This window comes from Arvicanthis niloticus, chromosome 12 (assembly GCF_011762505.2).
Source record: "Arvicanthis niloticus isolate mArvNil1 chromosome 12, mArvNil1.pat.X, whole genome shotgun sequence".
Classification (NCBI taxonomy): Eukaryota; Metazoa; Chordata; class Mammalia; order Rodentia; family Muridae; genus Arvicanthis; species Arvicanthis niloticus.
In genome coordinates this window covers 44377656-44391539 of record NC_047669.1, presented here as the reverse complement: position 1 = coordinate 44391539, position 13884 = coordinate 44377656, and the positions used below count along the sequence as shown (strand labels likewise).

At 35.1% G+C, this 13884-nt stretch overlaps 1 protein-coding gene across 1 annotated transcript in view; it reads left to right on the top strand.

The window, feature by feature from the left end:
- The window catches only part of Epha6 (EPH receptor A6), an 851223-nt gene that overhangs the window by 347274 nt on the left and 490065 nt on the right, over positions 1 to 13884 (top strand). Inside the window, exon 5 of the mRNA XM_034515065.2 lies at positions 12293 to 12628. Within this exon, the coding sequence (XP_034370956.1) occupies positions 12293 to 12628 (336 nt within the window). The remainder of the gene's footprint in view (positions 1 to 12292; positions 12629 to 13884) is intronic.

Sequence of the window (13884 nt, the reverse complement as noted above, 5' to 3'; positions counted from 1 at the left end):
CACAAGCATTCTGGTGGTGAGCTATGTAGAGTAAGGTCTAATAATGAAACAGTCTGACTCCAAGACAGACTTCAAATTGGCAGTCTAAAAGATTCGGCCTAAGAACTGGGTGAGCCCAGGCAAGCCTAGGCAAGCAGTTATTAAAAGAAAAAAAGACCCAGGCTTCAGGCAGCTATTCAAAAACTAGAAGCTGCCCAGCCACCTAGCCTGAAGCAAAGACAATGGGTCAGCAAGTTTCCAGACCTCCTTGGCAATGGAATGCCCTTAGAGATGGAGTAAGATAAAGGTTACCTACCGCAGAATCTCATAATGTGCTTTAAATCTAGCCTATGAGCTCATGTGATGGTCTCTCCATTTCTCCATTTTGGAATTAGGGGCCTCTTCATGCTTGTTACTTGTAGAATAAAACGTTCCTTGCTTTTGCATACAAAAAAACTAAATAAATAAAGGAAAGTTCTTTTGAATTTGTACACAGTTTCTCTCTCTCTCTCTCTCTCTCTCTCTCTCTCTCTCTCTCTCTCTCACACACACACACACACACAAACACACACACACACAGAGTAGGTTATTTAAATTAAAATAAATGTAAGGATAATTTGAATGAGTGCACACAGAATTTTAACGATTTTTTGCTTTCTATTTAATTAAGAATTTTGTAGTATCTATATAATTTAAGAAGTAAAAACTAATATCTCATTAAGATAGGGAGACATACAATATTGTTTTAGGTTTAAACTCTCTCTAGATTTATAAACAAGCTATTACAGGGAACAATTTGCTCGTTTTAGTGATTAATAGGTGCTGAAATGTTAAATTGAAAGTTATATAATTCATAGAAACAATGATTAAATGTTTCAATTTATTTTTCTCTGAGTTTAAAGTATTCCCTTTTTAAAACTTCTTTATATTATTCTTTGAGAATTTCACACATAAATTTAATAAAATATCATGTTCCCCAATAGAACTATTCCCCTCCCAACTTTTCCTATACAGGTATTTTCTTTTCTCTTCCTTATATTTTTTCTTCCTTCCTTCCTTCCTTCGTTCCTTCCTTCCTTCCTTCCTTCCTTCATTCCTTCCTTCCTTCCTTCTATTCTTTTTAAAAAATAACCTATAATCAATCAGTGTTGTCAACATGTATTTGGGTTTAAGCCCATCCCTGGAACTCTGGACAACTACCAATGGCTACAAGCTCAAAGAAGAGCTGGTCTTATTTGGTGACATGGGGCTTGTGGTTTTGTAAGTACCTTGGATGAACTCTCATTTTCTCTTCAAAATTTTAATATAATATATTCAAATTTTATCATTAAAATGCTTTCTGTTCATTTTGTCTCTCTAGTGATGTAAATACTTTTAAAAGCATCCTTATTTGGTTGTGGCTACGATTCACTCCACATCATCTCTTTATTTCATTTAACGTTATGATGCCTACCCTATTGTGTTCAGTTAGCCTTATAACTGTATCAAAAAGAGGAAATGAAAAGAAAAAAAAAAACTTCACCAAGGATCCTCATTTCCATTTGCACTAGAAATTTCTTTGTCCTGTTCACTCCATTTAATTCTGTTGCACACTCATTCTTGAAACTATATGTGACTTGTCCTACCTTTCATACTTTTGCCTGGCAGACACCATGGCCAAAAGATTCTCAAGAAAGGGATTTATTTCAATTTATTAGGGGCAGTCAATCATTAAGTAAATTCAAGGCAGAAAAACAAATAGTATTTTGAAGGAAACACCATGGAGTAATGCTGTTTGCTGGTCCTCTCCCCTGTCCATACTTAGCTATCTTTCTCATATAGCCCAGGACCACCTGCACAGGGAATGGTGTCATCCACAGTAGACTGGAACTTCCTTCCTCAATTAACAACCAAAATAATCCCCCATAGACATGCTCAAAGAGCAGGTAATCTAGACAATTCTTCAAGCTAGGTGCTCCTCTAGGATAGCTCTAAGCTATGTCAAGTTGACAAAGTTAACTAAGGCATGGCTTTCAGTCTAAAAGATTGTAACTCCATTTCACCTCCTCCTCATCTTCCATTTTATGTTATGAAACTGATGGTTTCCCTTCTTCCTCTGCAAGATGTTGTCTTTCTTCACAGTGCTTATCTGCCATTTCAGTATAGTCTTACTCTCTCCCATAGTTCCTCCTGTCACCTGAAGGTAGATGTGTTGATAATTTTGTATATTCCCAGTCTTGTGTTATGAGGACCAAAGTCTTTTAGCCTGGGATTAAGAAATCTGATCACATGTTCACCTCCTGCACACTCCTCTCACTGTATACAGCACAGTACCTTTGCGAACTCTCTGCGCTTCAAAGAGGGTGAGTTTATTCCCTTCTGAACAGGATTTGCACCGTTTGAAGCATTCTCTCTGTTAGGCTTCATATGGCTATTTACATTTCTTTTTACAGGATCAAATATCAGTGCTTCGAATGGTTATTTTCTGACCAGTCTTTTCAAAATGACACCTGTCCCACTTGGTCTTTTTGTCAACATATTGTATGTTTTATGCACTAGATCATTGAAAAATCTACTTTATTTCTGTACCTACTTCATTATTGAATGTCATTTTATCACACCAGAGGCACCATGGGACCTTTAATGCTTTTTGTAGACTGCAACCTCACCTCTCAGAATAGTACCTGGCATATAGAAGGGCCTTAATATTTGATGAACAGAGAAACTAATCAGTTCAAGCTTAACTTGCGAGATCCAGTTTTATTACTCTCAACCTTGACTTGCTCATCTATCCTTGTTTTGTTTTCTTTAGCTTGATGAATCTTCATTTATCCATGCTTTGAAGACAGGCATACTAATTGTACTTCAAGCCAAGAACATCCAAGGTCAACACTCATCTTGTTTCTCTGCCTCCAACTTTACCTATATCAAGGTCTTTCAAACAGTCCTAATATCTACTTAACACCAAAAACATCCTTGCTGATTTAGATGTACATTATTAAATTAATTTATTGCAATTCTTTTCAATCAACTGTAAGTAAAAGATAGTAAGAATAATCCAGTGAAATATGATGGGCTTTGCCTAATAGCTGAACATAGTTCATGCATTCTAAACTTTATTTCTCAGGTGATTCATTAATGTAAGCTTTCTATTTCCCAAGGGGCCTTGCAGAGAATATTCCATATTGTCAGATCTTGTTCCATTAGGAACATTTCTGACAGGGTTCAAGTACAGAAGAATAACTGTCTGGGATTTTCCCAGGTCAATTCACAATGAGTTTTGTAAAACTACATAATAAAAGAAGTGTTGCTTTTAAAAGTACCCCTACACATTTGTGGTAAATGTGCAATTTGGTCTTCATATTGGATCCCCTAACAAACTCTCTGGAAGCTGTTTTGTAATCTTTCCCTGTCATTGGATTCTTTTCCCCCTACTTAGACTTCCTGGTTGGGCCTCAGTGGGAGAGGACAGTCCTAGTCCTGCTGGGACCAGATGTCTCAGGATGGGGTAGCACCCAAGGGTAAGGGGCAATGGGAGGAGCAATTTGTAAGCATAGGATTGGGAAACAGGGGTGCTGTGACTGGGATGTAAGATAAATAAGTAAATAAGCAAACAAATACATAGTATTTATTGAACAGGAGGAAATAGACATATATGAAATATTTAATACACAGAGGAGTATAATGTCAGAAGACCAGTATAAATCTTATGGTCCCAGCACTTTTACTTTGCTTTTTCTCATGAGTTGACATCATCAGGAATTTGCTTTCTTAGAGCAACTGAACAGGTGCTGCAGGATTTCTGCATTTAGAGATCCTTTACATTGCCTACTTAGAAGGGTTCCAATCAAATGCAAATCACATGTGTGCCTATCTCTACCACACACCAGGAAAGACACTGTGTTGTGATTACCTGAACATATAATCAAATACCCTGCTAGTAAAACAGTTTCCGGGAAGTTCATTCTTACTACACAGGAAAATACAAAATATATATTTGATATACAAAAATGGTGACTGGGAAGGAAGCATAAAACTTCAATTTACATTTGCTCTAAAACTAACACTGTGAAGCATGGCTTCATTATTTCTGGAATAATTGGAGACTTCAGAGTCATTATTCTCTCATTCTTATTTTAAGCAGAATAAATGCTGCCTGCAGTACAGCAGGTGGGGTCTTTCCTTTCTGCTCCTCTAATCAGGACCTACACTTCCTGGACGAGTACAGGAGGCCCATCAATCAGATCCCTTCGCTCTGCTTGCTTCCTCCTTTCTACAGCTCCTTTTCAATTTTTTTTTTAATACGCATTTTCCAAAACTCAAGTTCTGTATGAAAGATATCATTCTTGTGTCTTGATTGTTCACATCCTAAACTAAAGCATAAAAGCCAAGCTCATGGTTTGGGTGACTCATTGTAAACACAATGTAGCAGAAGCCCCGAAAGGAAGAAGGCACAAAATTAGTTTTTATTACCTCTAGCAGGCTGAATTGTGTTCTGTATTTGCTTTGTTATAGAAAGCATCTCTAAATATTTCTGAGTATATTGAAATATTGTAATTTCAAAAATTAAAATGACCCTATGCTAAAGAATAGGCACCCGCATGTAATGAATCTCAGCTTCACCATAATAGACCACAAATACAAGATGTCATTTGAGTTTCATGGATTAGTCTAACCACAGTCACTTTAATAGATAACTCAGGAGAGTTTCTTTCACTAAATTTTCTGGGAAAGCTATCTTTATTGAAAGAATTACTAGGAGAGTCTTCTGATGTTAAAGAATCAGTAAAATCTTGTTACTTCTGCATCTTTCTCTGGCCTCTACAATGGGACTCGGAGGAAAAAATACTCCACTAAATATTATCAATTTGTACATAGGAGATTAATCTAAAAGCATCTATAGATTCAAAGAAACCATTCATAATTATACTGCAATGTTATATGTTTCCAGGAAGACTGACTAATACGTTTGAATCTACTTGCTCATTGTTTTGCTTTTTTCTGACAAACTATGACAGTTTAATCCATCTGTATTTTTCTTTTCCCATTCAAATGGTTGTTATTTTGAAGTATTTGAGTCAAGTAAGGAAAGGACTTCATGTATGTGTACATTTTTTCTTTCACAGTAGTAGGTAAATTGTTTAACACCAAAGCACTAACAACCGTGCATTTTCTAGTTTATGTGTTTCCATTTATTCTTGATGCGAGAAGCTCTAATACATTTCTGTAAGCCATTTTTATAGCATTATCATTGATTCCATGAAATAAATCATGTGAAGTACTAAGGACACTCTTTAGATGTAGGTGTATTTTTAATGCAAACACGAGAGGTACAGAAGTGGCCAGTTCTATTCCATGAAGAGCAGAGTTGTCACAAAGGGGATAACATTTAAATCTGAGTAGAATTTTTTGTAACGCAGAAAGTAAAAGCAATTTATAAGCTGAATACACAAAGACTTTGTTGTGCAGCACTATGCCTGGGGAGACATCAACAAACATCTCTTCACCCCAAGCAGGGTAATGGTGACAGGCCATAGTAAGGATACCACCACACACTGAACTCCAATTTGGTGAACCAGTGCATATTACTGAGGTTACTTCGAGAAGTTTGGGAGATGGGTAGTAAAAGGAGCAAGAAAGAATCAACAGCAGATGTTACACGTAAAGTTCATGCTAGCACAGGTAACAACTCATGAACACTGGAAACCCAGCGCTAACTACCTAACACACGGGTAGCTCAACAGGTCAGAGTTTCTCTTCTAGACAGCTCATTTTGTCAGAGCCTTTCCAGCCTACTCACTGGCATATGCCACTCCAGCAGGCTTTACTCTTTATATAATTTGGAAGAGAGAGGGGTCTAGTATATCGTATCATTTTAGAGACTTCCTGAATCTCCTTCGTTGTTAACTTTCTGAGTTACTCCTGAGAATGTATTGGGTCTTAAAAGTTGTTGAAAGAAAAAAATCCTAGAACAATAAGGTACAGTAACAATGAATGAAAGTTTAAGAATGGACTATGGCCAGCTGAAAAAAAAAATACTCATAAAGATGAGAACTAGTTTATTCCACAAATGAACGGTACTTGGTCTATTTTTATTTGTTTTACTTTAAAACCTTAATATTTAAATATTATATATTTAAAATAATATAATACTAATATAAGAAGATTCTAAATTATTGTTTCATTCTTCAAACTTAGTATTATAAAAATATTGATCAATATCCATTCTTAACTTTAGAATATTAAAGATAAAGGGGAAATTTTGTGTCTATGAAAAATTCAAAAAAGTAAACAATGCTGAATTCTGAGAATTATTTGCTTTGTAGTATACATTTTAGTGGTTCTTTTTTAGAGTATTAATTAATCAACTTTTATAAGAGGAATCACTTGTAGAGAAACTACCATTGATTGCTGATTTGTGTGTTTAAAAATGTTCAATTTAACAGTAATTTGGAAAAAATAACTGCAAAATTTTTTCTAACACTTCTTTGCCAAACACTTTAAAGTATGCATATATAGATATTTAAGAATATATTTTAGAGCAAGATCAAGGTCTACAGTTGCACTTGTTTGCTGACCTGATTACTCCCCACCCCCCCACACTTTTTAATTGAAATAACAGCCAATGCTCATTTGCCAAAAAATATATATCTAATCATTTCTAGAAGGTTAAATGAATCCTTTTAATCTATCATCATAGCATCCTTTACATGAAAGTTTTTCTTTATGCTAGGAATCAGTATTATTACATACCTTGGAGTTATTAAAATACATAGTGTAGCAACTTAAGAATTAGGAAATGCATAAAAGGATTTTTTCAAATCTGGTTTCCTAAGTTGGAGTCTCTATTCCTGAGTAAGTATCTCAGTAGGTCTGTCACAAGGCAGATCTTGAAAGTGAGTAGGAAGCATTGAAATAAACTACTCACCACAGGCAAGCATGGAAACAATAAAGGGGCAACTGTTCAATATCCCTATGAGGGACTTAAGTCTTCCATCTCAGTTTTGTTTTTGTTTTTGTCTTGTTGTTGTTTATTTTATGTGAGTACACTGTCACTGTCTTCAGACTCACCAGAAGAGGGCATCGAATCCCATTTCAGATATTTGTAAGCCACCATGTTGTTGCTGGGATTTGAACTCAGGACCTCTGGAGGAGCAGTCAGTGCTCTTAAACACTGAGCCCCATCTAAGTTCTTTTAATGAATTTTTTTACATCCTTCAACAGCACTGAAGGTTGGCATTAAAGTCTTTAGGACATAACTTTCTTTATATTTCAAACCATAACATTTTGGTCTAACATTCTTTACTATGAAAGAAAGAAAGAAAGAAAGAAAGAAAGAAAGAAAGAAAGAAAGAAAGAAAGAAAGAAAGGAAGGACTATTATTAGCAATATAAATGATCACTTTAGGCTGACAATTTTAAGAAAGACTTTATATAAGTTTATATTCTATGATAACAAAATTGTAAATATTCAACACATCACACAAAAGCTGAAATATTATCTTTATAATTACTTTTCTCTTAATCCAGCATTTACTTAAATCAGTTGTTCTCAATCTGTGGGTTATGACCCCTTTGTGCGGTGGGGGGGTTGTTAGAGAGTCAAATGACCCTTTCACAGGAGTCATCTAAGACCACCAGGAAACATGGAAACATTATGATATATAACAGTAGCAAAATTACAGTTATGAAGTAGCTATAAAAAAAATTTGTGGTTGGAGGTCACCAAACCCAGGAACAATTTTAAAGGGTCAAAGCATTGGGAAGTTGGAGAACCATTGATAAAGACTGTTCTACATAAATCTAGTATTTCTCCACACATTTCTTAGAGATAATAAGATGCAATGAACCAATTTTGAGAAAATGCTGGACTCAACTCAAATACATATATCTTTTGTTCCAGTGGCAGTGGGTCAAAGAACTCACATCTGAGCACTGAATTGGGTTTTATTTGATATCCTGTAGGATTTTTCTATATTGTGCAGAGAAATTCTGAAAGACACAACTATGCTTACAAATAATTTTCATTTAAAAAAATAAAACTAAAAATAAAATTAAAGTTATCATATACCCTGCTTCTCAGGAGCAAGGGAGTGCAGAGTCTGTGGGACCAGGTGCTTTCTGACGATGAGGAAAAGAAGAAAGTGTTGTCCTGGGTCTCAGGCATTTTACCTGAGCATTTGGGCCTTTATTCATTCATTCAAAGTATAAAAGAAAATCCAAGTTGAAGCAAAAGAATATTTATGAGAAGAGACTCTATTTATACATATTATTAGTAACAGAACGGGTAGCAGAAATAGAGTTACTTTTACTGTGTAGAGTTTTTCATCATGAGCTTGAAAACTGCCACTACACAGGTCAGAAAAATTGCTCTGTCATTATAAAGTCAGTCTGGAGGGTGAGGATAAGAGCTATCTTTTATCCAAGGAGTTATTTGTTTTTCTTGAAGAAAAAAAAATCAACATAAGGAAATCCCTAAGAGTTCTCAAAACAAATGTCTCTAAATACATTATCTCTGCCATGATATGTTTTCTGGGTGTCATATTATATTTGTATAATTTATAAATGATAACAAAGCAATCAGGCCACATTCAGAAAAGCCCAGTGACACATAATTTAGTTGAATCTGAGTATTAGAATTAATTGTCTCTCTTTGTTCCACGTTCTAAATCTTAGTAAATGATTCAGTACGTGTCATTACAGCTTAATATTTGCATGAAATCACAGTTTAGCTGGAATAATTTAACAGCAATTAAAAAGCTATTTAATCATCATGCAAATTGGTTGTGAGGGCCCTTGAGTAAGAAGAGTGTCTCTATTTTTTTAAAATTTTAACATATGTCTAAGAAGATAGTTATATACTTGTGGACACCCATAACATAATTGATAAAATTTTCTAGAGGTATAAATGAATAATAATTTATGTTATCAATTATAAATAAGAGAAAAATCAGCAATATAAATGTGTCACAATGAAGCATTATTAAGATAATGAATTTTTATTCCTAATGCATAAGTTTAGAAAGAAAGTAAAATACATTTTTGATCCTGTGTTTGTTTATAATTTCCTTCATTTTTTCTTGTCTGAATCCATATATATAGGTAAGCCCACAAAAACATAAAATGACAAAGAAGCAAGACATTTATCAATCTTTAATAAAAATTCCCAACACGTTTTCTAGGTCTAACATTGAGTAATAGAAATAATGGCGGCTGGGTATTCCTGCTTGTACATGGCTGACATCAGACCTGCACAAAAAAAAAATAAGAGGCAATGTCCCAAAGCCAAAGCAATGTCATGTCATTTATTGCTTATATTTTGTTCATCAACAATATATAAGAGACCTTATTTACATGGTCCAGGTCTCAAACCATGCACCACAATGTACCATGATATTCTTTTAAAACATGAAATACCCCACATGCAATTTACAGAACACATGAAGCTCAAGAAGAAGACCAAAGTGTGGGTCCTTCTTAGAAGGGGTAACAAACTCATGGGAGCTAATACAGAGACAAAGTGTAGAGCAGAGACTGAAGGAAAGGCCATCCAGAGACTGCTCCACCTAGGGATCCATCCCATATACAGTTACCAAACACAGATACTATTGTGGATACCAAGAAGTTTATGCTGACAGAAGCCTAATATAGCTATCTCCTGAGAGGCTCTGCCAGAGCCTGACACACACAGAGGCAGATGCTTGCAGCCAATGGAGAAGTCAGAGAAAGAACTGAAGGAGCTAAAGGTGTTGCAATCCCATAGGAAGTACAATAATATTAACCAACCAAATCTCCCAGGGTCTAAACCAACAACCAAAAAACACACATGGAGGGACCCATGGCTCCAGCCACATATGTAGCAGAGGATGTCATTGTTGTGGGCATCAATAGGAGGAGATGTCCTTGGTTCTGTGAAAGCTTGATGCCACAGTGGAGGGGAATGCAAGGGCAGGGAAGTGGGAGTGGGTGAGTGGGTGGGTGGGTGGTGGCACACCCTCTTAGAAGCAGGAGGAGGAGGGATGGGCTAGGGAGTTTCTGGAAGAGGGGAATCAGGAAAGGGAATAAGATTTGAAATGTAAATAAATAAAATATCCAATAAAAAAAGAAATAAAGATGAAAAAGATGTCAGTCCCATACATTAAGACTTTTGAGTCTGGCTGGGAAGATGGTTCAGTACACAGAAAAGTATTTTTTGTAAGGTCTTGAGTTCAAATCTATAGAACCCATGTAAAGACGGGGTTTATGGAGCAAGCTTTTTATAATCCTAACTCCCCAAAGAAGTAGAAACAAAGCAGACTAGGATAATACCCAAAAGCTTATGAATTATAACAAGCAGAAAAACAACAAAAAGACCAGGTCTCAAGCAAGGTAGAAGGTCTAGACAGATACTTAAGGTATATGTACGCCTTTATTCACACACACTTATCTACATGTACATATGAATGCACACACATATGCATGCACACACATACATACACATGCACACAGACACACACACACACACACACACACACACACACACACACACACACTCACCCCTGCACATTTCCTTTTGTTAGACATAGGAAATTGTCTAGCTGTTCTAGGTGATATAACTATCCTGAGTTATCTGTAGTGCTCCTTGCTGCCCCTTACAAGTCACTTCATGGATTCTCCATCTGCCTTCTAACCCAGGTGCCTGCCTGTCTGTTCCATATTTGTTTGTCTTTAAGATTTGTTTTCATGACTAAAACTCCTGACCCCTAATATTCTTATCACTCTGATCATATTTCTTATCACTGCTAATGCTTCCTTATGATGTTACCAAAATTTAAATTCCTTCTGATTGTTTCTACTTCAGCTCATGCCCTTTAAGATTCTAAAATTCTGATTTTTATCATTTTAGTCTCTTAATCTAAGTATGTTTTCTTTTCTTGTTCTCCCAATAAATGTCAACTACAATGATGCAGGAAAAATATCTTCCAGATTTACCAGTCATATAGTAGTCACTAAAAAAAAAGCATTAATTTAATGAATGAATGAACATAATGAAAAAATGAATATAAGTTGATATTTGAAAGATGTCTACATCACAATTTGAATTTCTGTCCTAAGAGATTGTTCAAGAATTCCTACCTACTGAGAAGCTTCTCTTGGTAAATATACAGAACTCTTTAGAGTTCTTCAAATGGAAGATTCTAAATGGTCTGAGAAATGTGGGTTGTTCCACCTTTTGTATAATGAGTTATTTTTTCAGCTATTTTTATAAACAACATTCTTATTGTATTTTTATATACCATGAGAATTTTTATACAGACAATATCTCATGGATTCGAGGACATTAAGATATTCCTTAAAACAGAGTCTTACCCTGACGAGACAGACCTTCAGGTCATATTTGATCAATGAATGAAGAGTAGCTCAGATAGGAAGAAGGGCTCACATGAGTAAAAGAGATGAATGGTATAAATTTACAAAATGATGTCATGAAAGCCTGCTGAGTATTATGTGGTATGCTACATATAGAAAACCAGTAAAGTGAGTGGGTGGGTTGATGGGTGGGGAAGCACCTTCATAGAAGTGGGGGGGAAGGGGGGATGGGATAGAGGGTTTGCAGGTAGGAAACCAGGAAAGGGGATAACATTTGAAATGTAAACAAATAAAATATCCAATTGAAAAAAAAGAAGAGGACCACATAGTTTGTGAGAGCAACCCAACTTAGGTGTCCTTGGTGACAATGAAGAGAGAATTTGCTAAGTCTTCTTTAGGGATATTTCCTAATTGCTGCCTCTGATTTTTATTTCTATTCCATTTCCAAATTGTCTGCCCACTCTAAATTTATGACAATGTATTCCCAACAGCTCGAAAATAGATTCTATATGTTTGGCAAAGAAAATGAATGGGTTTTTTTTTCTACACAATACTGAGAATTCGAGGTCTGAAAGACAACACAATATGATGAGTACACATACCATAGTTGGTTTCAAATTATGAAAATGGTAAGACAATTAATGAGGATATTAGGAGGTCCATCTGATAATTTATAATTTCCATCAATTACATATTTTACAGCAAACAAACTTTAAAAGTATCCTTTGAAGTTATATGGACTTTCACATTGAATATTGAAGTTTAAATACTCAAAAAAATTAAGAAATGTACTGCATTCATCATTAAAGACTTCCTCCTTAAGCTTCATCAGATATTTAAACAGGTCCTTTATAGTTCCTGTAAGAAAATGGTTACCAATTAATATTAAAAGTCAGCAGCATGTACTTTTGAAAATGTCTATGTTTCACCACCATCCTTCATTGTCATAAACAAATAAAATTTGTTTTCTAATTGCTTTTCTCTAGGACCACCTTCAGCGCCTAGAAATGTGGCTTTTAACATCAATGAAACAGCCCTTATTTTGGAATGGAGCCCACCCAGTGACACAGGAGGGAGAAAAGATCTCACGTACAGTGTAATCTGTAAGAAATGTGGCTTAGATGCTAGCCAGTGTGAGGACTGCGGTGGAGGACTCCGCTTCATCCCAAGACACACTGGACTGATCAACAATTCTGTGGTGGTACTTGACTTTGTATCTCACGTCAATTATACCTTTGAAATAGAAGCCATGAATGGAGTTTCTGAGTTGAGCATTTCTCCCAAGCCATTCACAGCTATTACAGTGACCACAGATCAAGATGGTAAGTACTATTGCTATTATTTCAAAATTGATACCAAGTTCTCTTTTATGAGTAACTTGTGTGGTCTGGCTTAGTTTAATTTAATTTAGTTTAGTTGAAATATTTATACAATAGACGAAAACATGATCTCTTTGTTTTCACTTCTTATCATGATGAATAAAGAGGTTTCGTTTGTGTTGTTGTTTTGGTATGGTTTGGTTGTTTTGTTGTTTTGGTTTTTGTTCTAAACAATATGGCTGGTAAGATAAAATGCTTTTGCTGTAATGAGTGTTTGTATTTTTAATATGATCAGATACCGATATTTCTTAATAAGTACATATTTAATTTTGCCAGTGGAAGGTAGCTATAAAGAAAATGTTGCTAAATGCACTAAAATTCAATCAGCCCACTTCTGCTTGGCATCCTTTTTACGTGTCGAATAAAACAAATAACAAATTATTTTAATTATAATTAATCTGTATTTTTAAAAGTTGCAACTCACATGTTTAACAATGATATTATACCCTCTTAAATAAGCATTAAGAGCCACAGTGTGGCTCTTAAAGCCACACTTACTTACAGAGCTAAGTGTAAACACACATACACATGCTTACCTTCTCATGCTATTGTCCACATAAGGTTATGAAAACAATTTAAACTGACTTAAAATGTAATAAATTTAGTTAAATATGCCCATTATATGACTAGACACTTTTATTCTTATGTAGTCAGGGATAAACACTGTTTAAGCATGTACTGTCTTTACTTCTCCTCCAACATAATTATATTACAGAATATGATCAAAAAAAGATACAAAGTCTTAAAATATCTTTTAAGAAGCAATCACAAATGATATAGGTATACAACAGGCTGTTTTACAACAAAAAGCATTGGCAAACACACATGACACAAATTTATAAAAAGAAAGCCAGTTTTATAGGCTGTATTAATTTTCTGTATTAGCTGTAACCAACATCCTGTACTTTGTGACTTACACAGCAATTTCTCTTTCACAGTCCTATAGGCTGGAACTTAATAGAAAGACTGCTTCCACCTTGAAATGGTTTGTAAACCTTTCAAAATGGCATTTTTTTCATGTCTCCATGTGGTCTTTCGGTCTTGTATCCAGTCCTCTAAAATTCTCTTTGTGCCTGGGCATCAGTTATTGAATTATTACTACTATTATAACCTTAGATTTCCTTAATAACTCATTAAAGATTTATTGACAAATGTATCACACTATTGGGAATTCAAAGTTAGATTTCATCTATTGAGTA